This window comes from Aotus nancymaae, unplaced genomic scaffold, assembly GCF_030222135.1.
Source record: "Aotus nancymaae isolate 86718 unplaced genomic scaffold, 86718_ANA_hifiasm-v0.15.2.pri h1tg000003l, whole genome shotgun sequence".
Lineage (NCBI taxonomy): Eukaryota > Metazoa > Chordata > Mammalia > Primates > Aotidae > Aotus > Aotus nancymaae.
In genome coordinates this window covers 21065498-21090239 of record NW_026988414.1, presented here as the reverse complement: position 1 = coordinate 21090239, position 24742 = coordinate 21065498, and the positions used below count along the sequence as shown (strand labels likewise).

Genomic DNA, 24742 nt, shown 5'->3' with positions numbered 1-24742 from the left:
CCCCAGCAACAGCATCTTGTTTCTAATTTTCTCTGGGTGTTTTCTTACCTTTAGCTTAAGCAAGTTTTAATGGAGTTTTGTACTTTCTTATTCAAGGCCTTCATTTTAAATATCCCCAACAAACAAAGTGATACAATAAAAATCAAGTTGGCTAATTAGTAAAAGGCTTGTATGAATTAAAGGAAGACTATATTATAAAACATTAAAGTACAGCCGTGTTTTTTGGAAGTTTATTGTTTTACCTGAATGTATTATATCTCATTCTAATGAATTTGATTTAAAGACCAGCCAGTGATGGTAATTATAGTATCAATTTTTCAAATTCAAATGGGGTCATGTAACAATTTTAAAATTTGCTACAAATTCTAATTTCTTTAAATTCTTTGTATAAAGACAATGAAAAGCTAAATCCATGCCATGGTGGTTTGCTGCATGCAATCAACCCGTCATCTACATTAAGTATTTCTCCTAATGCTCTCCTTCCCCTAGCCACCACCCTCTGCCACAGGCCCGGGTGTGTGATGTTCCCCTCCCTGTGTTCTCATTGTTCAATTCCCACTTACGAGTGAGAACCTGCAGTGTTTGGTTTTCTGTTCTTGTGTTACTTTGCTGAGAATGATGTAACAAACCTGCACATTCTGCACATGTACCCTAGAACTTAAAGTATATTAAAAAAAAAAAAAAAAGCCAAGAAAAAAAGGTAGGGAAATGCTTTCAGTTCATCTTTGTGTCAGTCCTGGTCCTGCCAAGAAATGGATGGCACACTCAGATGGAGTGATTGAGAAGAGTGACTATTTGCAAAGGTGTGGGCAGGGATAAGAAAAAAGAAAAAAGTTAAATCCAATAGTTGTACAAATCTAAATAAGAATACAACTTAAGAGTTTTCTGTCATTACTAACACTATGGAAGATCTGACGGAAGGCATAAGACTATATTGAGGTCATCACAGTGCCTACACATAATAAGTATTCAACTCAATATATGTTTGTCAGGTGAGCAAATGAGTTATTATAATTCCCAGCATTCCATTAAGGGAACAAGGAGATGTGTGAAGAGAGTACCAGCAGCATTTTCCATTGTCCCAATTGTGTTCAGTTATTATAGCAGGTAAGTTTTTAATCCTATGTTTGTGCTAGCACTATAGCATTTACAGATTTCTCCCTAATATTATTGCCCATTAACACACAATAATGAGAGTTCGGAGTAATCACTTACATCACTCCACAGAATAGATCATTGAGGCACTGGCTGACCAGTTGACTTTCTATGTGATGAGACATGTGATGAGAAAACAGCAAAGCTGAACGTGCTACTTGGCGCCTCTAGAAGCCATATTTCTGCTTTCTCCTCCCTACATGACTTTCTTTTTCTTCAATGGAATTCTGGGAAGATGTGTGAGTGAGAAAATCTGAGTATGAAAGGTGTTGCAAAGATGTATATGTTGTAAAAAATCAAGGTAAACTATCCTAACATGTAAATAAACTATATTCCTAAAGCTGTAAACTTTTTAGTTAACAGCAATTATTATTAAGCTCAATTATTTGTTAACCATCATGATGAAATGTCTTCTAGATGCATCTTTGCTTATATTAGCTTATTGGCAAGAAGTCTGTACTGTGGCTTAACTAAGAGTAGTCAGATTCTATTTATAACATAAAATAATAGAAATACTGAAATCTATTCAGTCCTTGAGAGTTCTCAAAGCTTTTCACAACCATCGTCACGTTTTGCCTTCTCAATAGCCCTGTGGAGTAGCTAGAGATGATATAATTGCAGCTGGAAATGAAGACAATATTCAAATGGAACATGTCAACAAATTTGCTAGTACAATTTTCTCCTATTTCTGTGACACAGATGTGAAAACCAAAAAAAAAAAAAAAAAAAAGAAAGAAAGAAAGAAAGGAAAAGCAGAATGAATGCCAAGAAATAGCATGTGATTAGAAATGTTGTTCATTTCTTCTTTCAGTAAACCACAGAAAGATAACAAAGGCTACTGCGCCCAGTACAGAGGGGAGGTGTGTAATGCAGTCCTGGCAAAAGATGCTCTTGTTTTTCTCAACACCTCCTATGCGGACCCTGAGGAGGCCCAAGAGCTACTGGTCCATGCTGCCTGGAATGAACTGAAAGTAGTGAGCCCGCTCTGCCGGCCAGCTGCTGAGGCTTTGTTGTGTAACCACATCTTCCAGGAGTGCAGTCCTGGAGTAGTGCCTACTCCTACTCCCATTTGCAGGTAAAATCTCAAAAATCAGTCAAAGGAAAAATTCCACTTTTCCATCTGCACAACAGAAGGAGGTTTTGAAAGAAATTGTAATGTGCAACAGTGAAAGAAAAAGTATGTTTTCATCCAAAACTGGAGGTAATGGCTGGGCGCAGTGGCTCGTGCTTGCAATCCCAGCCCTTTGAGAGGCTGAGGTGGGTGGATCACTTGAGGTCAGGAGTTCAACACCAGCCTGGCCAATGTGGTGAAACCCTGTCTCTATTAAAAATACAAAAAATAGCTGGGCGTGGTGGTGCATGTCTGTAATCCCAGCTACTCAGGAGGCTGAGGCAGGAGAATCACTTGAACTGGGGAGGTGAAAGTTGCAGTGAGCTGAGATCACACCACTGTACTCCAGCCTGGGCAACAAAGCGAGACTCAGTCTCAAACAAACAAACAAGAAAACAAATAGGAGGTAATTAATCAGACAAAATTTCTACCATGTAAATCACTGAAGATAACCTAAAATACAAGTACTTAGAACCTCTAGAAGATGTCATAAAAGGTATATCCCCTTACTCTTGTTATTGTTCATATTACCATATCCATAAATACCCTGATATCTATCAAATGAAAGGAGAAATCTTAAAAAATGGACTTCTAATGAGGTCCATGAGTAAGCCAAGATAGAGAAAATAAAGACTGTGTGTCATGTATTTGTCAATAAATGAGATCGTGACAAGCATTTCAGAATGTTATTTTAAAGTACAGTCCATCCAAAATTCTAATTTCTGATGCTGTTGCCTCATTTGGGTGGGGATGGGAGGGAATTAGATTATAAATAGATATTTTTTTTAAACTTCCATACTTTTAAACTATTGAAATTGATAAATTCATGTTCAGTAGAATTATCTTCATCTTCAATTACTTCTCATGTAGAAAAGAAAAGAACCAATCTAGTTTTTGAGCCAAATAGAACAAAGTCTAAATACTGTTAGTTCTGCTTTCTTGATGTGTGTGGTCTTGGCTAAACTTCAGTTTCCTCATCTGCCCAGTAGAGTTGAGAGGATTAAAGGATAAATCACACTCACAGAATATGTCAGAAACTAGATAGACATTGTTATTCCAAAATTTTCTGTGGAAAGAAAACCATGAAAATTACCAACACAGCACATTTCCACTTCTAGTTTGATAAAACCAGAAACTATTTAAATATTGCAATAATTTTAGGACACTCTCCATTTAGTATATAATAACTACAGTATGGCCATTAAATTAGAGTTATGTAGTCCTCAATTTACTGCAAAGTTTGATGGTTTGGAGACACTATAAGAGTAATATAATTTTTTTATTCACCTAAGATGATTGTATTGTGATCAGACATGTCATCTAAAAATCCCTAGGGACTTTCAGCATTGAGGGAATAAGGGGAAAGAAAAGGAGAGAAAAAGTAAAGTTATTGCAAAAAAAAAAAAAAAATGGGAAGAGTGGGTGAGAGGCAGTAAAATTTGTTTTAACAGAATTTAAGAAATACTAATACTATTTCAACTGTCCTTGCAGTTATCTGAAAAAATAGTGCCTCTATTAATTGCCACTTCTTTAGATTTTTCTTTCTTGAGCTTCTTTATAAGATTCTCCAAAATTGGTTATTTGATATGCTGCTCAAAAATGAAAATCCTTTTGCTAGAAAGTAACACGTGTATAATAAACAGAAATGTAACAAGCAAAATAAAGTGACAGTAGATTCTATCAGCTCTTCCTTCAGTACTGCTAACATAATTTGTGGTGGCCACTGGAATAGTTATCATACTTACACAGTGACACAGGCAAATCAGCTCAACACCATAGACAGATGCTTGAGATGAATAATAGATTAGAAAATTTTCTGTGTATGTGTGACAACCATTGTGGTTTTCTGATTACAAAACCCACAAGACTCAATTGTATTAAAAAAAAATAGAATGTACCAAAAAAACACTAAGCAGAAAATCAAAAAGTATACTTGACAATTTTAGGTATTTAAATTTTTTTTTCTATTTATAGCCTTACCCATTTTGCCACTAGAATGCTTATTCTTTTCTAATAAAATTGTAAGATTATGATCACTTACCCATGTGCTTATTACACATTCTATAAATTATTTTTCCCAACGCAAAGTGAACTTTGGTATGTATGTATGTATGTATGTATTTATTTATTTTTAAGACGGGTTTTCACCATGTTGGTCAGGCTGGTCTTGAACTCCTGACCTCAGGTGATCCACCTGCCTTGGCCTCCAAAGTGCTTGGATTACAGGCGTGAGCCACCACGCCCGGCCTGGTTTTATTTTTTAATTATGGACATTTTCATATGTATACAAAGTAGAGATTATAATATGACTAATGCCAAGGTACCAATCACCCAGCTTTAACAATTTTCAGCTCAGAGTCAATCTTATCTCATTCCTACCCACCCAGCCCCCTAAAACACCATCACCAGATTACTTATTTAGAAGAAAATCAGTGATGTCATATTATATTTATGTATAATAGGCTGTTCTGGAAGGCACAATTTGTAAATTTTTTTTTTTGTAGTAAAGTCAATCAGTCTCTTTGTTTTTAGTTTCTGCCTTTGTCATTTAATCTTGTTATAAAGTTTGCCCTAATCTTGTTATAAAGTTTTTTCTTATGATTTCAATTTGGGAATAGTTGACTCTGATTTATTCTATTGAGTTAGCCAGTTAACCCATTACCACAAATGAAATTCTTCATCCTCGTTCTTTTGATTTAAAATAATGCATTTATCTGCAGTGAGCCAAGATCATGCCACTGCACTCCAGCCTGGGTGACGGAGACTCCGTCTCAAATAATAATAATAATAATAATAATAATAATGCATTTATCATAACACTAATTATCATGCCTCAAGTGAACTTTTTACAATATTGTATTCTATACACTAGGTTGTTATTAAATAGCTGAGTAATCATTGGGTGGTGACCATATGAAATCAGGTTCTTCCATCACAAGCTTCATGGTTTGCATCCATTTTATGTCAAACTCTTCTTAGCATGCTATACTTTCATAAGCTTTGCCACTGCATCCAACTAAAATCTCATCTAAAAATGGACCTTATTTAATAATACTTCAGATTTGCCTTAAATGGCACAGATTCAGACAAACTAGTGACATACATCAAAAATTATGTTTTATATAATGCAATTAATAATTACCTACAGCACACATTCATTATTCATGTATTCATAATAATGAAAGTATAATGAATTCATAATAATGAATGATTATTGAGCTTTCTTTTATCAATGGTGTTACTTTCATTGTAATGGAAATGATGAAGCATATTTGAATTTCGCTAAATAGCAAAAAAATCTTTGAATCACTTGTATTTGTAGAGTAAGGGTGGGTAAGGTAACCAACTATTCTCATTTGCTTGGGATGGAGGACTTTCTTGGAACACAGTACTTTCATTGCTAAAACCCAGAGAGTTGGTCACTACTGAGGTATGTGTTTATATTTACTTTTATCTATATTTCTGTACTCTGAATTCTATTTCATTGATGGTTTGTCTATTTTTGCCCTAGAGACTTTGGATTTAATTATTGAGTCTTCATAATTAATTTCAAAATTTTGTGCTATGAATTTTATAGTTTATCATCTTTTAAAAATGTGTGGTTTACTTATATAATTATTTTTAATTATTACATGTGGACGTTAGCAAAATGCCTCTAAATTTCATATTTAAAAATAATTATGTTATAATTATATAACTATAAACATATTATATAAGTGATATAATAAGCTACATAATTATATATCATGTTATATAATCATATTGTAAAACTTATTATATAATAATTTTTAAATATGAAATTTAGAAACATTTTGCCAGTGAATGGAATTTGATCAGAATGATGCTAAGTTTATACAATTAATTTAAGGCAAATAATTAGATTTACATTACTGAGTATTCATTCAGGAGCATGGTATGCCATTCCTTTTATACAGATCTTATTTTATGCCTGTTAGTAACATATTTCTTTTTTTATCAAGTTTATGACTAGGTGTATTTTATAGTCATTGTTATTGTTGCAAGAGTATCAATTATAATATAGTTATTATAGGAGGCTAGAAATGCCCATAAAACATAGGAATGCAATTAATTCCCTTGTTCCTATTTTAATAAAACTGCTATTAATTGCTTTAGAATTTTTATACATTAGAGTTGAACTATGTAATTTTTTGGATCATAATCAGATTTTTTTAAAATGTATTCTTTTTTGAGATACTTGATAGAAGTATAATTTATATACAAGAAACTGTACCCCTTTTAAGCATATGGTTCAGAGTTTGACAAAAATACAACTATGTAACCACTACCCCAATTAAGACGTAGAATGTTTTCATGACTCATAAAGTTCTCTTACGCGCATTTCTAACCAATTCCCCATTATCTCTAATGGCATCCCTGTCCTAATTTCTCTGACCATAGTATATAACTAATTTTGCTTGTTCCTGAATCTCATACTCATAAAATTGTACAATATATACTGCTCTGTGTCTGACTTCTTTTGTTCAACATAATGTTTTTGATATTCATCCATATTGCCACATGTAACAGTGATTTGTTCCTTTTCATTGCCGCATTTGAGTGGTTGAGATGCAAATAGGTGAAGGAGTAGATAGGGGCAAGCTCCCCCTCATGCTACCTAAGAATTATGAAGCAATTCATTTGAACAACTGCAGTATCAAAAGAAAAGTTAGTATAGAAATGGTAGGCCACTCAAGATGACTGACTCACCACCAACAACAACAAAAAAAGTCAGATACCAGCTTTAGACACAACGGATCATCCAAATAATATATTCCTGCAATTTGTAGTTTATTCCAATTTTGTTTGGTATTATACATCCTAATTATTGAGAGGAATCAAGTCTCATCAGTCCTAAATCATTGATCCTTGCCAACAAGTGGGTATTTTTTTCCATTTTACGTAACAAGTTGTTACTACTATATAATAAAGCCGTTTCATTTTATTATATTTATATGCATCAACTGCTTTATAGTATTCTATTTGATTTTTGATTGATAGTCTATGCTTCCTCTGATGGAAACAATATTGTCTATAAATAATGATAAATCTCTTTTTTATATACTCTAAGTTCCAGGGTACATGTGCAGATCTTGCAGGATTGTTACATAGGTATACCATGCTGTGGTGGTTGGCTGCCTCCAACCCCCATCAACTACATTAGGTATTTCTCCTAATGTTATCCCTCCCCAATCTTCCCAGCCCCTGCTATCCCTCTCCTAGCCCCCAACCTCCCAACAAACCCCAGTGTGAGATGTTTCCCTCCCTGTGTCCATGTGTTCTCTTTGTTCAATACCCACTTATGAGTGAGAACATACGATATTTGGTTTTCTGTTCTTGTGTCAGTTTGCTGAGAATGATAGTTTCCAGATTCATCCATGTCCCTGCAAAGGACATGAATTCATTCTTTATTATGGTTGCATAGTATTCCATGGTATATATGTGCCACATTTTCTTTATCCACTCTATCTTTAATGGGCCTTTGAGTTGGTTCCAAGTCTTTACTATTGTAAACAGTGCCACAATGAACATACGTGTGCATGTGTCTTTATAATAGAATGATTTATAATTATTTGGGTATATACCCAATAATGGGATTGAAGGGTCAAATGGTATTTCTAGTTCTAGATCCTTGAAGAATCACCACAGTGTCTTCCACAATGGTTACACTAATTTACACTCCCAACAGTGTAAAAGTGTTCCTATTTCTCCACATCCTCTCTAGCATCTGTTGTCTCCATATTTTTTAATGATCACCATTCTAACTGGCGTAAGATGGTATCTCAATATGGTTTTGATTTGCATTTCTCTAATGACCAGTGATGATTAGTATTTTTTCATATTTGTTGGCTGCATAAATGTCTTCTTTTGAAAAGTGCCCGTCCATATCCTTCACATACTTTTTGACAGGATTGTTAATTTTTTTCTTGTAAATTCGTTTTACTTTGTAGATTCTGCATTTTAGCCCTTTGTCAGATGGGTAGCTTGAAAAAAACTTTTTCCCATTCTGTTGGTTGCTGGTTCAGTCTAGTGATTGTTTCTTTTGCTGTGCAGAAGCTCTGGAGTTTAATTAGATCCCATTTGTCTATTTTGGCTTTAGTTGCCATTGCTTTTGGAGTTTTAGTCATGATGTCCTTGCCTATGCCTATGTCTTGTATGGTATTGCCTAGGTTTTCTTCTAGGGTTTTTATGGTGCTAGATCTTATGTTTAAATCTTTAATCTGGAGTTAATTTTTGTATAAGGTGTAAGGAAGGGGTTCAGCTTCAGCTTTCTGCACATGACTCATCAGTTTTCCCAATACCATTTATTAAACAGGAAATCCTTTCCCCATTGCTTTTTTCAGGTTTGTCAAAGATAAGATGGTTGTAGATGTGTGGTGTTACTTCTAAGGCCTCTGTTTTGTTCCATTGGTCTTTATCTCTGTTTTGATACCAGTACCATGCTGTTTTGATACCAGTACCATGCTGTTTTGATTACTGTAGCCTTGCAATATAGTTTGAAGTCAGGTAGCATGATGCCTCCAGCTCTGTTCTTTTTGCTTAGGATTGTCTGGCTATGCCCTTCTTTGTCTCTTTTGATCTTTGCTGGTTTAAAGTTAATTTTATCAGAGACCAGGACTGCAACCCCTGCTTTTTTTTGCTCTCTATTTGCTTGGTAAATCTTCCTCCATCCATTTGAGTCTATGTGTGTCTTTGCACATGAGATGGGTCTCCTGAATACAGCACACCGATGGGTCTTGACTTTTTATCCAATTTGCCAGTCTGTGTCTTTTGATTGGGTCATTTAGTCTATTTACATTTAAGGTTAATATTGCTATGTGTGAATTTGATCCTGCCATTTTGGTATTAGCTGGTTTCGCCCGTCAGTTGATGCAGTTTCTTCATTGTATCAATGTGTCAAACATACCATTTGGCATGTTTTTGCAGTGGCTGGTACTTGTTGTTCCTTTCCATGTTTAACATTTCCTTCAGGAGCTCTTGTAAGGCAGGCCTGGTGGTGACAAAATCTCTCAGCAATTGCTTGTCCATAAAACCTTCACTTATGAAGCTTAGTTTGGCTGGATGTGAAATTCTGGGTTGAAAGATCTTTTCTTTAAGGATTTGAATATTGGCCCCTACTCTATTCTGGCTTGTAGTGTTTCTGTCAAGAGATCTGCAGTGAGTCTGATGGGCTTCCATTTGTGGGTAACCCAGCCTTTCTCTCTGGTTGCCCTTAGCATTTTTAATTTCAACCCTGGTGAATCTGATGATTATGTGCCTTGGTGTTGCTCTTCTTGAGGAATATCTTTTTGGCTTTTTCTCTATTTCCTGGATTTGAATGTTGGCCTGCCTTGCTACGTTGAGGAAGTTCTCCTGGATTATATCCTGAATAGTGTTTTCCAATTTGGATTCATTTTCCCTGTTACATTCAGGTACACCAATCAAACATAGATTAGGTCTTTTCACATAATCCCATATTTCTTGGAGGCTTTGTTCATTTCTTTTCACTCTTTCTTCTCTAATCTCGCCTTCTCATTTTACTTCATTGAATTGACCTTCAATCTCTGATATCCTTTCTTCTGCTTGATGTATTCAGCTATTGAAACTTGTGTATGCTTCGCAAAGTTCTCGTGCTGTGTTTTTCAGCTACAGCAGGTCATTTATGTTCTTCTCTAAGCTGTTTATTCTAGTTAGCATTTTGTCTAACCTTTTTGTTATTACCTACCTTCTGAAGCCTGCTTCTGTCAATTCATCAAACTCATTCTCTATCCAATTTTGTTCTCTTGCTGGTGAGGAGTTGTGATCTCTTGGAGGAGGAGAGGAGTTCTGGTTTTTGGTGATTTCTTCATTTTTTCATTGGTTTCTTCCCATCTTTGTGGATTTATCTACCTTTGGTCTTTGAAGTTGATGACTTTTGGATGGGGTCTCTGAGTGGATGTCCTTTCTGTTGATGTTGAAACTATTCATTTCTGTTTTTTTAGTTTTCCTTCTTTTTTTTTTTTTTTTTTTTGAGACGGAGTTTCGCTCTTGATACCCAGGCTGGAGTGCAATGGCGCGATCTCGGCTCACCGCAACCTCCGCCTCCTGGGTTCAGGCAATTCTCCTGCCTCAGCCTCCTGAGTAGCTGGGATTACAGACACGCGCCACCGTGCCCAGCTAATTTTTTGTATTAGTAGAGACGGGGTTTCACCATGTTGACCAGATGGTCTCGATCTCTTGACCTCGTGATCCACCCGCCTCGGCCTCCCAAAGTGCTGGGATTACATTTTTTAGTTTTCCTTCTAACAGTCACATCCCTCTGCTGCAGGACTGCTGGAGGTCCACTCCAGATCCTGCTTCCTGGGAATCACCCACAGAGGCTGCAGAACAGTAAGGATTGCTGCCTGTTCCTTCCTCTGGTAGCTTCATCCCAGAAGGGTACCTGCCAGATGTCAGTCAGAGCTCTCCTATATGAGGTATCTCTTTGGATATACAGGGGTCAGGGAGCCACTTGAGGAGGCAGTCTGTCCCTTATCAGACCTCAAGTGCTGTACTGGGAGCTCCATTGCCCCCCTCAGAGCTGCTGGGCAAGGACGTTAAAGTCTGCTGCAGCTGAACTCACAACTGCCCCTTTTCCCAGGTGCTCTGTCCCAGGAAGGTGGGGCTTTATTTATAAGTCCCTGATGGGCTGCTGCCTTTTTTCAGAGATGCCCTGCCCAGCAAGGAGGAAGTCTAGTCACAGTCTGCCAGCAGAGGCATTGCTGAGCTGCTGGGGCTCTGCCCAGCTGCTGTGTAAACTTCCTTGTGATTTTGTTTAAGCTTAGAACTGCCTTGGAAATGGTGGACTGCCTTGGTAATGGTGGATGCCTTTCCCCCCACCAAGCTCGACTGTCCAAGGTTGAGCTCAAACTGCTGCACTTGCTGCAAAACTCTCAAGCCAGTGGGTTGCAGTTTGCTGGTCTTTGTGGGGGTGGGACCCATGGAGCCAGATCACTTGGCTCCTGCATTTAGCCCCTTTTTTTCCAGGGGAATGGCCAGCTCTGCCTCTCAGGCATTCCAGGCACCAGCTAAAATGGCCGCTCAGATTTGTGCTGGAAACCCATGGTGCCAGCTGAATTGGCCACCCAGATTTGTTCTGGAAACCTGCAGTGCTTGTTGGCCCAGCAGGAGTCTCCTTGTCTGTGGGCTGTAAAGACCATGGGAGAAGCCCAGTACCTGAACTGGAGTGCTGGAGTGGCTGGAAAAGTCCCAGATGTCCTCCGTTGGGTTGCAGAGGGGTCCTCTGGCCCACTGCACTTCCTGGGTGAGGCAGCACCTTACTCTGCCTCGGTTTGCCCTCCTTGGGCTACGCCCACTGTCCAAAAAGTCTCATTGAGATGAATCTAGTACCTCAATTGGAAATGTGGAGATCACTCACTTTCTGCATCACTCTTGCTGGGAACTGTGCTCCAGAGCTGTTCCTATTCAGCCATCTTGGTGGAAGTCCAGACCTCTTTCTTAATTAGAATCTACTCTTTCTTGATTGAAATTTAGGAAATTTTTACTAGAATTAAAATTAAATTTTACCTTTGTACACTAGCACAAAATACATTTATTGAGTAACTTTCCAACATTTATGTCCCAGATTAGTTTACATGCATGAGCCACAGGTGGTTCTTTTTAAGATTAAAAATAATTCACCTTTTTAAAAGAAAAAATCCCTATCATTGAAATTTTAAATGTATTAGAAAAGTATAGTTCATTATTTTCTAAATCTTTAAGTCATTTACAGTATATGTTTAAAAACTTTTTTCTAATTCCCATTGTTATTTAAATAAGTAGTTTTATTGAAAAAAATGTTTTTATTTTTTTAAATCCTCATCACCAAACATCTTATTCCCATTGAAGAAAATATAATCTAAAAATTTTTACATTTTAATATTTTAAAGGTTTATTTTATCTGATATATAATAAATTAGCATTTATAAAGATTTAGTCTCTTCCATTAACATACAAAATTCATATATTTATGTTCAATCTTTTCTGCTCTCTTGCTTTTTGCACCAATAAATATTAAACTAAAATTAAATTTAGTGCTGATAATTGGTAAGTTTGATCTTCATTTTTTGTTATATCTTTTGAAAAAGTCTCTGTTTGTCTTTATTCATCAAAGTAGTTCAGAAGTTGTCAGCCATTTTATTTTCTACTTCTACTTCCTTGTGAGATTTTTAAAAGCATGCTGTCACTCATGGCTTTCTAATTATTAGGTTGGTGCAAAAGTAATTGTGGTTTTTTCCCATTAAATGTAATGGCAAGAACCGCAACTACTTTTACATCAGCCTAATGTAAGCAATCATTCAACGATGTGTGACTCTTTTCATGAATGACGTGGAATTGTATGTGTCTAGCAAATATTTATTGATCTCCTTCTGGGCTCCAAGTACTACACTGGGCATTTGGGATATATTAATGAACATAATAATTAAATGACTTATATATAAGTTTAGAAGATGTTAAGTGTCATGGAAAAAGAAAAAAGGAGTGCTAGGGTAAGGAAGACCAGGAATACCAAAGGGAGGGGAGAAAGTTGTAACTTTAAAAACAAGGTATTCCGGGTAGACCTAATTAAGTTGGCATAATTGTACCAAATCTTCCAAACTTGTTCTTTGAAACTTTATCTGAAATTATAAACCATATTTTTATGGTTCAATTATATTTTATCTGCATATGTTAAATTGTTGGACCATTATTCTTAGTTTTTACATTTGATTTCATAATCATATATAAGTAGATACTTGGAGGAGCTTACTATGTTACTTATCATTAATACTCATTGTCATTCATTTCAAATAAAATCTTTTTCTTAAATTCCTAATTTTAATTCACTTCTTACTCATTCGTCTCTACTCATCTCTCATAGGTGATTTTTACATGTAAAAAAAATTTCTGTTATCTTACATATGTGTTTTTGACTGGGATTTAAGTCTGTGTTAACACAAGTTAACACAGTTCTTGTGTTAGTTCTCCTCAAACACTATGGACTCTGAACATTATTTTCTGGCCATGTTGTAATGAAGAGGAAGCAGAAAGCAATCCTGACTTTTGTTCCCTTGTAAGGAACGTTTTCCTCTCTCCAGATGGTAGAAAGATTATTTCTCTAATCTTTGCGATTCACAATATTTATAAAATTCATTTGGTGATAGATTTATTTTCATTGTTTTCTTTCATGTAATATAAATATAAAAAATAATGGATAATATGCTCTAAACATTATGTCCTTTTGATCTTAAAAATGATTTCCTATGCCACATCTTTGATTTTCTATTATTTATGTGCTCTGGTTCTCTTGCTGAGAAACACTATTATTTGACTGTGGATTTCTTACTTGCTCCACCTTATCAGTTATTTCACACATTACTTTCATCTGTTTAGCCTTTCTTGCATTCATTTAGGTCCTTTCTTTCTGCATTCAATTGAATATTTAGTTCAAATTTGTTTATTTCTTGTAGTCCCATTTGTTTTCTATTTTCAGTGAAGATTGCAAGTGTTGCTTTTATTTTTTGTGGTTTCTATTTTCTGTTGTTACTTCCATGTTCAAATTATCCTACTTTTCAGTCTATAGTTCATCCTGATTTGTTTTTTTCTTGTGAAAAACTCTGCTATAGAGGGCATGCTTTAGTGTATGGCAATGAAAAAAAAAAAGCAAATCAAAAGCCATTCATTAATATGTTATTCTATTTAGATTTTTTTAAATTCCCAGATATTTGCTTCTTCTGCATAATGTGAAGTATGGAATTTTTTTCATATGTCCCATATTGATTTTTGCACAGTTTACACTGACTGCATGCCAAAAAAAATATGTGCTTATACAACCCAGGGGTGGAACCAAGCTAAGCAACTCTCCTCAGGTCCTTTACCTTATGAGAAGTATTGAAAGCCCATTATACTCCCTTCTCCCTCACACAAACCAAGAATTATAAATCCCATTGTTATCTCCATATAAGAATATATTTGCATCTCATCACATTCATATGCATAGCCTTTTATTCTACGCATGCTCAATTAGTGCATATTGGCAAGTTAGGAAAGCAGGAGTGTGGGACTAAGTATGAAAAAAGACACCATTGTGGTATACATTTATGTATGTATACGCACACTCACAAGTTCCTCCTCTCTGAATCCTTCAGATACAGAATAAAGGACATTTGCTATTATTATGTTTAATTTAGTTAATTATCTTTAATTTTGTCTTATTATTAACCCCAAATACCTTCATTTGAAATTAACCAGGTTTCTCCTATGCAGTCTGTCCTATTTTTATCAGACTTAAAGAAATACTAATCCACAAAATTCCAAGTCATCCAACTAGTGTTTCTTCAGCCCCTTCACTCATAATACAACATGTAGATGAATGTAACAGCTTCATATTCAAACAGATACTACTTGGGCTTTCTCAGATGGAAGCATGCACAGCAATGGAACAAGATTCTGTGTGTCAAAGTAAGGGCTGGGTAAGGACCCACATGCCCTCCTATAAACTGCCAGGGAGGTGATACTGTTCTGTTTCAGAGGACAAAGCACACAGAGCCCCAGACTTAAGCCCTGCACATTAGCCCCAAGATTATAGAAAAATCTTCCAGCTGGAAACTGATTGACAATGATCCTGACTTTCAGCAGGTGTGTTTTTAAAACTCCATATACCTTTTTTATCTACCTGTGTTATTTGAATATGAAGTTGGGAGAAGAAATATCAGAGATTCCCAATCTAATATGTTTTAAATTTGACATTTTTCTCCCCAGACTGGCATTGTGTTTAACAACAAAATGAGATTAGCATTTCATCTCACTGGCCAGTACACTTGATTTCATGAAGTCTTGTATTATTTACAGTAAAAAAGGTTCTTTCATAAACGCTTTTTCAAGAACAGACAATGTACTATAATGATGTCTTGAAAACACAGAATTTAGGATCTGCCACGTATTTGCTTTAACATGTTATGATTCATCAAGTTTTGTTCTCCATACAATATTTTAGAGAGTACTGCTTGGCAGTAAAGGAGCTCTTCTGTGCAAAAGAATGGCTGGCAATGGAAGAGAAGACCCACAGAGGACTCTACAGATCCGAGATGCATTTGCTGTCTGTGCCAGAATGCAGCAAGCTTCCCAGCATGCACTGGGATCCCATGGCCTGTGCCAGACTGCCACATCTAGGTAACAAAGAGTTCTCCCAAGACTTTGGAGGTTAAGAGAAATTTACTATTTTGAAGAAACTAAGATGTGAACTTACAGCTTCTAGTATTTCTAGGGGCATTTCTTTCTTTTTTTTTTTTTTTTGAGTTCCGCCTTCCTTAGATACCTACTAGTGGAATTCTAATGCTATCCTAATTGCACAGGTTTGCATAAGAACTTATTTCATTTGCTCTAAAATAAGTGCAACAACACTTTTAACTACTGCTTGACCTTTTAGATTCTTTCATAGGGAATCTTATGAGAGCTTGTAACATTTTCTGGAATGTGCAGAAAAATGGCTAAGAAACATCTCAGATTTTGTCAGAAGAGTGAAATAAAGGAATGAAGTGCTTTTTCTTAGCCAAGAAAGCATGCTAAAATAAGACACATGTTTGAAAATGCTGATTTCACAAAACAAAACTGAATTGCTTCATGTTGCTTTAATGAACTTTGCTTGTAAGGAACTATGTTATCCCTAACAGCTGGTTTAATTTCAAAGATCCAATTCTTTCATAATCGAATGCAAAGAATGTTTTCCAGTTGTATATTAAAAAGCTGAAAGAGAACTTGCATTTCTTAGCACTCTCTCACATAATATGTGAGATATCTATATGCTCACTTAAAACAAATTTTTATCCTTTCCCCTTCAGATTATAACAAAGAAAACCTAAAAAGTAAGTAATTATGTTTGTGCCCTTGAAACCTTATGTGTATGTAATTGGATTCATGCATGTGTGTTTACACTCATATTTCCTGATGCCCAGAACGGAGTACAGCCCCTCTCAAAGGTTTCTTCTCACCATATTCATCCAGGGTAGAACATGAGGGAAGATCATGGAAGGTCTCAGTTTATAGCTTTCTATTAGACCATGGAGAGTACCGTATTTAGTGAATCATACAAATACTATCTCCCACCTTAAGGTTGTCAGCCTGTTTCATTTCTTGTGTGTCTGTAAAGTAAGCCAAATTTAAAATGTCACCTTTTGATTTTGTATTTGTGATTTGGTATAATCTAATTATTTATAGATGAAACCAATATTTATTTCTTCATTGAGCCAATTCATGATCTTCATTTGTGACAACAGATCCCTCTTTTGGAAGTTAGGTATTTTTTAAGACAGCTGATTTCTAGTATAAAGCTTATAGGATCAAATCAAATGGCTTTAAAAAAAGATCATCACAAAAATCTCTAGGAAAGAATTCAAGAAGGTTAGTTGAATGTCCTACAAACTAACTTGTATCAGATAGTGCTTTAACCTGTCAGTACACAGAAATCCTCAGGATGAAATTAGAAAAGCTTTTCATGTCCATTAACTTCCTGTGGTCTCAGTGTTCTAAGGCTTAAATCACACTTACTTCCTGTAATATGTATTCCAGGCCTAATCCCCTGTGTACTTGGCTAGGTGCCAGGACTTGATTTTACCAGCTTGTTTAAAGGACCAACACTTAAAGTATTAAAAGAAAGACTACTACTGGTCCCAGTTGAATCATGCCAAGTTATTAACCAAGAAGGGTTACGAAATCTTAAAAATCTATTATTCTGGTAGTCTGTCAAATTGTTATTCCCAAATCAAAGGAATAAAAAAGAATTTCGATTCTTTGTTATATGAGCAACCAAAATTTACTTTGATTGGACTTTTAATTGATGACTGTGCTCTTTGTTATCCATCAATTGTTTATTCACTCATCCATTCAAATATTCATTGAGGATTTACTGTGTGGAAGGAGCAGACCATTCATCTTAAATTAGACAGGAACAATACACAAAAAGTATCCATATTTCTGCCTTTCACACTAATTATAAAGGAACTTTGAGCGGCACAAACTAGCTACAATAAATTTTCTAGTCTGTAACAAAAGCTTTATGAAATCTTTGATACATGTTAGAAATGAGCTCCTAATGTCATAAACTGATCATTTAAACTGAAAATAGGGTAGGGAAGGTCTGAAAGTACACTCCCTGAATTAAAAGCAATTATTATTAAAAGAGTTGGCTTTAGCAGGTCAATAGTTGAACAAAGAAAACATCCTTATTAGGCAGTGTCTCATATTTTACAGGAATATATAAAGCCCTCAAATATTTCTTAAAGACTGTCCTGATTTCTGAGTAAATTCTAAAGAATATCACCAGCTCATTTGGAGAGGTCACAAAAGAGTTGTTAAGCATTTGTTTATCTTTGCATTATTTTCTTCTTCCTTGAACACAGGGACCAGAATGTCAGTAGTTTGTTTTTTTTTTTTTTTTTTAATTTCTCTGGCTGAAGTGAAACATCTTTTTGAGCAGGCAATGCCTTTGTGCTATTTACATTATTTGTCTGCTAAGCAAGGATTACCCTATTCCTCTCTTCCATGAGACTTCACATACTTTACTACATAAACACTCAGCAGTGAATCTGTCTTCTATTTCAGAGGCGCTGTGGAGAAAACGATATCTGTCTTAATCATTGAAATAATGATTTGCTATTCTCTTGAATTCTCTTTTTCCCTCCATCTTTGCTCTTTCTATACGTATATATGGAGAATGAAGGACTCAATGAATGTACCCAAATCCAAACTGATTAGTGTGATATATACATTCTCTCTCTTAATAGTCCCAATAACCCTATGAAATTAAGCACTATGAATGTCCTCCATTTTATAGACGATTCAACATGAGAAAGAGAGACGAATTTCACCCATCTAGTAAGGTGATAAGCCAGATATTGAACTCAAATCTATCTGATTGTGGCTCTGTCTTCAGGGCCTACTTTCCTACATATTATAGCCGATACCTTTCTCCTATCACTAAATTTTTTAAAAATTCCAAGACCTCATGTGTAATAAAGCTTAACTGATTGTTTAACTGATTCCTTTTTGAATAAATACCACTACCTTTTCACATTTGTTATAATTGATTATTCTTAAGAAGGTTCTATTGATAACAGTTTCATTGTTCACAATTTTAAATCACCCAGGCAACTTGATGATTACTTTTTGTTGACATTTAAATGAATACTTGTTTTGTGTCCCAGACCATTTTTCCATAATGATCAGCTACCATTTTGCCCACAAATGAAATCATAAAATGTCTCCGTGTGTGTGCATGTGCGTGTATGTAAAACTCATGATTTCATAATTTGAAATGCGGTTTGGGTAATTTTTGTGGTGATATTAAAGTTACAAGTTCATAGAAAATTGGAGTTAAAAGTAACTTTAAAAGTTATTTAATCCAAACTCTCCCACAATGAAAGAACGTTTTCCAGAGCATCTCTGACAGAAACATTCCCTTTTCCCTCTTGAATTTATTTCTTAATTCTTTGGTAGACTATATTAGTTATTAAACAATTTAGTTATGTAGAACTAAATTCCGGGTTCTCTAGAACTTTCAACAACTTATCTTCAGTCTACTTCTTTTATTTGTTTATATTCTATATGACAGTCCTTAAATATTTGGAGATAAATACTCAATCTCTGTAGGCTTCTCTTCTTCACATTAAATATCTCCAATTTTCAACTTTTTCTTTTGCAACTGACTTTCAAAATCCTCACCTCCATGTTTACACTTTACTGGGTGCACATAAGCTTGAGAATACCCAGAATTGAACACAATGCACAGAACATGATCTGATCAGAATTTCAATGCAACCATATTTTCTGTGATAAGGCCTTGTTCTTTTATTAGCATAAATTCTTGCTAGCTGTCTAATAATCTCATGAAATTTTAGCCCTTCTAAACTCACATATGAGTTTACTGATTTAGTTGATTTTCTTAATTCTTTCGAAAATCCAATTCAGAATTATTTTTATTAGATTTTTCTAACATTTATAATTTGTACTTCATATGTTTAGTTACTATGTTCTAAGAGGCATAGTGATCCAAGACACTTTCTTCTTCTTATATGAAGCCTTTTACCAATGTAAAATGTCACTCTTGTCTTGTTTTAGTGCTTTTAGCTTTAAATTTCTAGTATTAATAACGGTAATTCTTTCCTTGTATTTACATTAACCTAGAGCCTCTTTGTCCTTCTTTTATTTTTTTTTCTTATAAACAAGATATACCTGGGTTTACTCCACTCTAACAGCCATATTCTATTAATAGAAGGATTTAGCCTGTTCATATTTAATATACCAACTGATGTACTCAATTTTATCCCTACTATCTTAACTGTACATTTGCTACTCATTTTACTTTTTTGCTTCTTCTTTTTCCTTTTCTATACTTGTTTGTTTTCTCCACTGCTAAGTGAAAGTCAGACACCAATTCTTTTTACACATTGCTGTGTTCTATTTGTTCCTCATTTCTCCCCACCCTATGGGACTTTCAGAATCTCCAGTGAGATCCTCAGAATGCTCAGATCTTCTTCCTTACCTCCCCTAGTACTCTTAGGTTTCTCTTTGCAGAGTGATTCTCAATACCGAGTCTCCTCTAGTGAATTAGACAAGACCCACCCATCACAGTCCATTTATATTTATCTTGAAGTCACTTTCTGATTCAGTTGTTATTAAGAGTCTCCTCATATATCTCCTCAGAAGGGAAAGCATCTTGAGAAACAGAATCCCTGAAGCTTTGTATATCATCAAATTGTTTTCTTTTACTTTGGAGGTTAAAAAGTGTGTTAGCTGGGTAAGGAACTCTTGAGTGAGGGCCCATTCCTCAAGACATAGCTGTCTTCTCCCTGTGTCCTCACATGGCAGAGGGGTAAGGGAGCTTTCTTGGACCTCTTTTTATAAGGGCATTAATCCCATTCATCAGGACTCTATCCTTATTCATTTCCACATATGAATTTTGGGGAAAGACATAAAGACTCAGATCATCACAACCTTCAATTGGTTACTGGTTACTCACCATTTATGTTTAACTTACAGTTACTCACTCTAGAAAACCTCCCCAGTATGTCTAAACCTGAGTTACTGCCAGCCCTGAACACTCATCAGCATCGTGTTCTTACTACTCTTACAAAGCTTCTTATATTTTAATTCTCCATTTACTCACTTGTTTCTTGTGACAAGCAAACACTTGTCATTTTCACCACAGTATTCTTGATACCTAATAATCAATATTGATTTAGTGAATGCATTTACATATGGATGAATGAGTGCATAAACTCCCATAGTCTTCAGAGGAAAAGAATAAAGAGAGAAAATTGGTGAGAGAAGAAAAAGATAAAAAGGAAAAAGAATGAAGATCAAAAGTGATCATTTAGATCCAAAGAGATCATTGATGTAGCTCAAGGGAAGATCAGATCAAATCAGAAGCAGTCATCAAAGAATATCAAAACAAAACCATCTTGAAGGAAACATTTAAATCTATAAAGCAAAATTTTTATTCCAACTCTGTCACTTTTTGCATTTTAAAAAGAAACCTCACTAAATCATCATAGATTTTTCTTTTAACATGCCATTACATTCTACTTTCTGATTCTTTTTAGAAAAATTAGCCTTATATTTACCAATGAAATTATACTACCAACTTTACTCATTACATTATATTCCCTCATGTGTTATATATGGCATGAGCTGCTCTGTAAACTCCAAATACAAAAATAGCTATTTCTCCCTATCTTTTAATAATTGTTTTAGCTTTATTATTAGCAGAAAGCAAAGCTCTTCAATCTAAGTCCCCCTCTCTATCCATCTTAGATTAAGAAAACTCAGGATGATTCAGTCCAAAGAGAATCAGACTAGCTTTCAAGTCCGTCAGAGAGGAACCTGGGCAGTCTGTTCAGTCCACTACTCCTGTGGTGCTGGATGAGGCATACTATCACTGGCCTAGCACAGATGTTTTACTGATGTGCTGATGTTCTTCCAGTTCCAGGTGCCTGCCTCAGTCACAGTGGTGACCAGGCTTGGCCTCCGCAGGCTTCAAAATCACTTGCTTAGCCATTGGTACTCAGGGCATAATCACTGGGCCTACTTCCAGACTAAGAAGTCATACATGGGCATCTCTTGTAATCTCCAATTTTGCAAGTGTCCTATTTCAAATGGCTTTAGGCATCTACTGCAATAAAGGTTTACTTTTGACCTTGTGCTGTGTTATATTAATATATTCCCTTATATTAAATCATTATTCTCTGACGATGATATAGTCAGTTGCTAATATTTCATTTAGGATCTTCTAAACCTATGCTGTATAATCTATATATGCACTTTTCATCTGTGCTAACATTGCCAGGTTGTGATGTTAGTATTATAATAATTTCTAAAGTAATTTGAAAGATTTTTCTCCTACTGGAACATTTTATAAAATATAGAAATTTTATCTCTTTCAAGACTAAAAGAATGTATCTTATAATGTGATGACTTGAAAAACCAGCTTCCTGCCTGTGGCAATATTTATATTTTCTAACTCCTCAAATTTGATTATTAATATGTTCCTATCATTTTCCTTAAGGTGTACAAAATGTAATTACATATTATTTTATTTTTGTTAACTTTGAATCTGTTATAACTTCTTATCATCTCTAATTTTCTTTTTGTACCTTTCCTATCTTTTTAATTAAAATTCCATTGATTAGACTACTTTATGAATATTTATAAAACCAACTATTGGTCTTTTAATTGTACCATTTGTTATATGTGTATTCTAACTTATTAATTTCTGCTTGTGTATGGCTGTTACTTTATTACATATTATCTTTGTTTTCTGTGTTATTGTTTTCTATCCAAAGTCTTGAGTTAAATGTTCAGTTCATTCACTTTCATTCTTTTTATCTAGTAGAAAGAGATAACACTATGACTTTATTTTATCTAAATACAATACACACTAATTAAGACTTTATTTGTGACTAAATACAATACACACTAATTAAGAGGCTTTTGTCTAAATGTAACTATGGTTACTCTCTAATTTTTTATCAAAAAGTCATTGATTTTTTTTCTTTTTTAAAAGTGTCCCATTGGATTTTATTTAATCTATTACTAATTGTACTTTGGCCAATAAGTAGATATGCACAATTTCTGCTTTTAAAATTTATTGAGATTTATCTTTATGGCCTCACATAAAATCATGTCTGTAAGTATTCCACAAATATTCAAAAAGAAGGTTTATTCTCTATTTTTGAGTACAAAGTTTTTTCTTAGCTATTAAAACATTGTTGTTGATTGTTTTAAAATACTCTGTATCTCTGTTTTTGTCTTTACTCAATCTGTTAAGAGGATTTAAAATGTAATTAATAAGGTTGTTTTAATACATATACAATGGACTTTGTACTCTACAAATAGTGGTATGAGTATGGCATATTTTGGTTTTCAACAGTAATGCTGATTTTACCTGTATACATGTCACATTGGCCTTTTTAATTGAAGTTTGACAGTTCAGTTTTTAGATAAATTAACTTCTTCTCATTTGTGTCCTAATAGTTTCATTTCTCATCTTTCATGATTTTTATTCTGTTTGTAAACTGACAGTAAATGTGTATAAAAGTTCAGCTCTAGACAATCCTGATGTCAAGTGTAATTACATGAAAATATTTTTGTAATAATTTCCATGATTTATGTCAAATCATAGATATTATGATTCAGTATTAATGGCACTAGCCTAAGATCGGCATTTATCTCAGAAAAAAAAACCTATTTCCTCTCTCTGAGTCTTATCTTTAAAATTATATTATTCTATAAGCTGATTTACTTACAATTAGACCTTACTGGACTTTATAGATATATAACCAGGGAGAATCTGATACATAAATATATTCTTAACATGAAATTTATTTTAATGATTGCTTGAATACAAAAAAATTGCTTCTTAAAGGTTTGAAAATGAATGAAATAATTATTGTTTACTTACAGCATTCCCACCAATGACATCCTCAAAGCCAAGTGTGGACATTCCAAATTTGCCTTCCTCCTCCTCTTCTTCCTTCTCTGTCTCACCTACATACTCCATGACTGTAATAATCTCCATCATGTCCAGCTTTGCAATATTTGTGCTTCTTACCATAACTACTCTCTATTGCTGCCGAAGAAGAAAACAATGGAAAAATAAGAAAAGGTGAGATTCTAGTTTCAGCTAACCATGTGTAGTAGTATTTTAAAATCTCATGTTTAATATGGAGTTGGTATGGTGTGAGGAATATATATGACACTGCAACTCTCTTAATACATCCATAGCCCTGCTTTAAAATTAAGCACCCCCATCATAATCCTTACAAATGTCAATGACTTTTTGGCATAGAATCAAATGCCCTAAGGTTACTATTTCACAACAGGTAAAATCCAAACAATAATTTGAAGGAAAATGGCTATTCCTGTCCTTGTCTTCCCTCTCAGGCCCATTGCCACTACTGGCTTGGATAGCTAAACATTTCTGAGAAAATGTGCCTTTTGACTCTAGACCAAACAAAATATTTTATTGCTCTCAGACTGAAGAATCTTTGGCTGCCCTAGTATAATTTGTTTTTATTACTCTTAAATGCCATATTTCTTAGACTCTAAGTCTAAGTACAAAGATCTTACCTGCTCCTGAGCTCATTCCTGATCTTGCCTGTCTTGCCGCAGAGAATCAGCAGCAGTAACCCTCACCACACTGCCTTCTGAGCTCTTACTAGATAGACTTCATCCCAACCCCATGTACCAGAGGATGCCGCTCCTTCTGAACCCTAAATTGCTCAGCCTGGAGTATCCAAGGAATAACATTGAATACGTGAGAGACATCGGAGAGGGAGCATTTGGAAGGGTGTTTCAAGCAAGGTAAAGTTACCTATGGAAAAAATCTCCATGGAAATATGTCTGAAAAGCTACCCAACTATTATTAGCTTGATACATATATTTATAAGAGATCTAAATGTATCTTCATTTCTACAGTTCTCAAATTATAAGAAATTAGTGATATAGTTCAATCATATTTCCTTTTCAGAAAAGAATTTATCATATATTTTAATCATAATTTCTTACACTGTTTTAAATAATAACTCCTTACAATATAATGTATAGATATTAAGTAGACGTTCACGAAATGACAAACAGAAAAGGAATTAAAAGGCAAAAATTTGCAAAACAATGAGCTCAAGAAAGGAGTATGGTTTAGGGCCAATATTATCCTATTTATCACCTTTGTGTGAATTGGAATAAAACACCCTCTCTGCTGCATGGATGTGACTCCACAGACACACAGCTGGGCCAGAGAATATGAATGGTTTTAATCTCCAACTGTCACTTTGGCCTGGTGTTCTGGGGCAAGACACAACTTAATCTCCACTCATGGTGGCCCCAGTGTAGAGGTTACATGAATAATGAAAATCTCACACAAATATGCATTGGAAACCAAAATTTGCAAGGCACTACTTTAGGCTCAATGGTGGCTATAAAGATGAG

The 24742-nt window shown here is 34.9% G+C and overlaps 1 protein-coding gene and 1 long non-coding RNA gene across 3 annotated transcripts in view; one reads left to right on the top strand and one right to left on the bottom strand.

The window, feature by feature from the left end:
- The window catches only part of LOC135276047 (uncharacterized), a 142493-nt gene that overhangs the window by 99040 nt on the left and 18711 nt on the right, over nucleotides 1–24742 (bottom strand). The window contains exon 2 of the long non-coding RNA XR_010343598.1: nucleotides 23217–23384. This is a non-coding gene — a long non-coding RNA (uncharacterized LOC135276047). The remainder of the gene's footprint in view (nucleotides 1–23216; nucleotides 23385–24742) is intronic.
- Nucleotides 1–24742, top strand: part of MUSK (muscle associated receptor tyrosine kinase) — a 127708-nt gene that overhangs the window by 92720 nt on the left and 10246 nt on the right. For both annotated transcript variants that reach the window (XM_064379005.1, XM_064379002.1), the window contains 3 exons: nucleotides 15258–15433; nucleotides 23219–23420; nucleotides 23927–24118. In XM_064379005.1, coding sequence (XP_064235075.1) covers nucleotides 15258–15433; nucleotides 23219–23420; nucleotides 23927–24118 — 570 coding nt within the window. The remainder of the gene's footprint in view (nucleotides 1–15257; nucleotides 15434–23218; nucleotides 23421–23926; nucleotides 24119–24742) is intronic.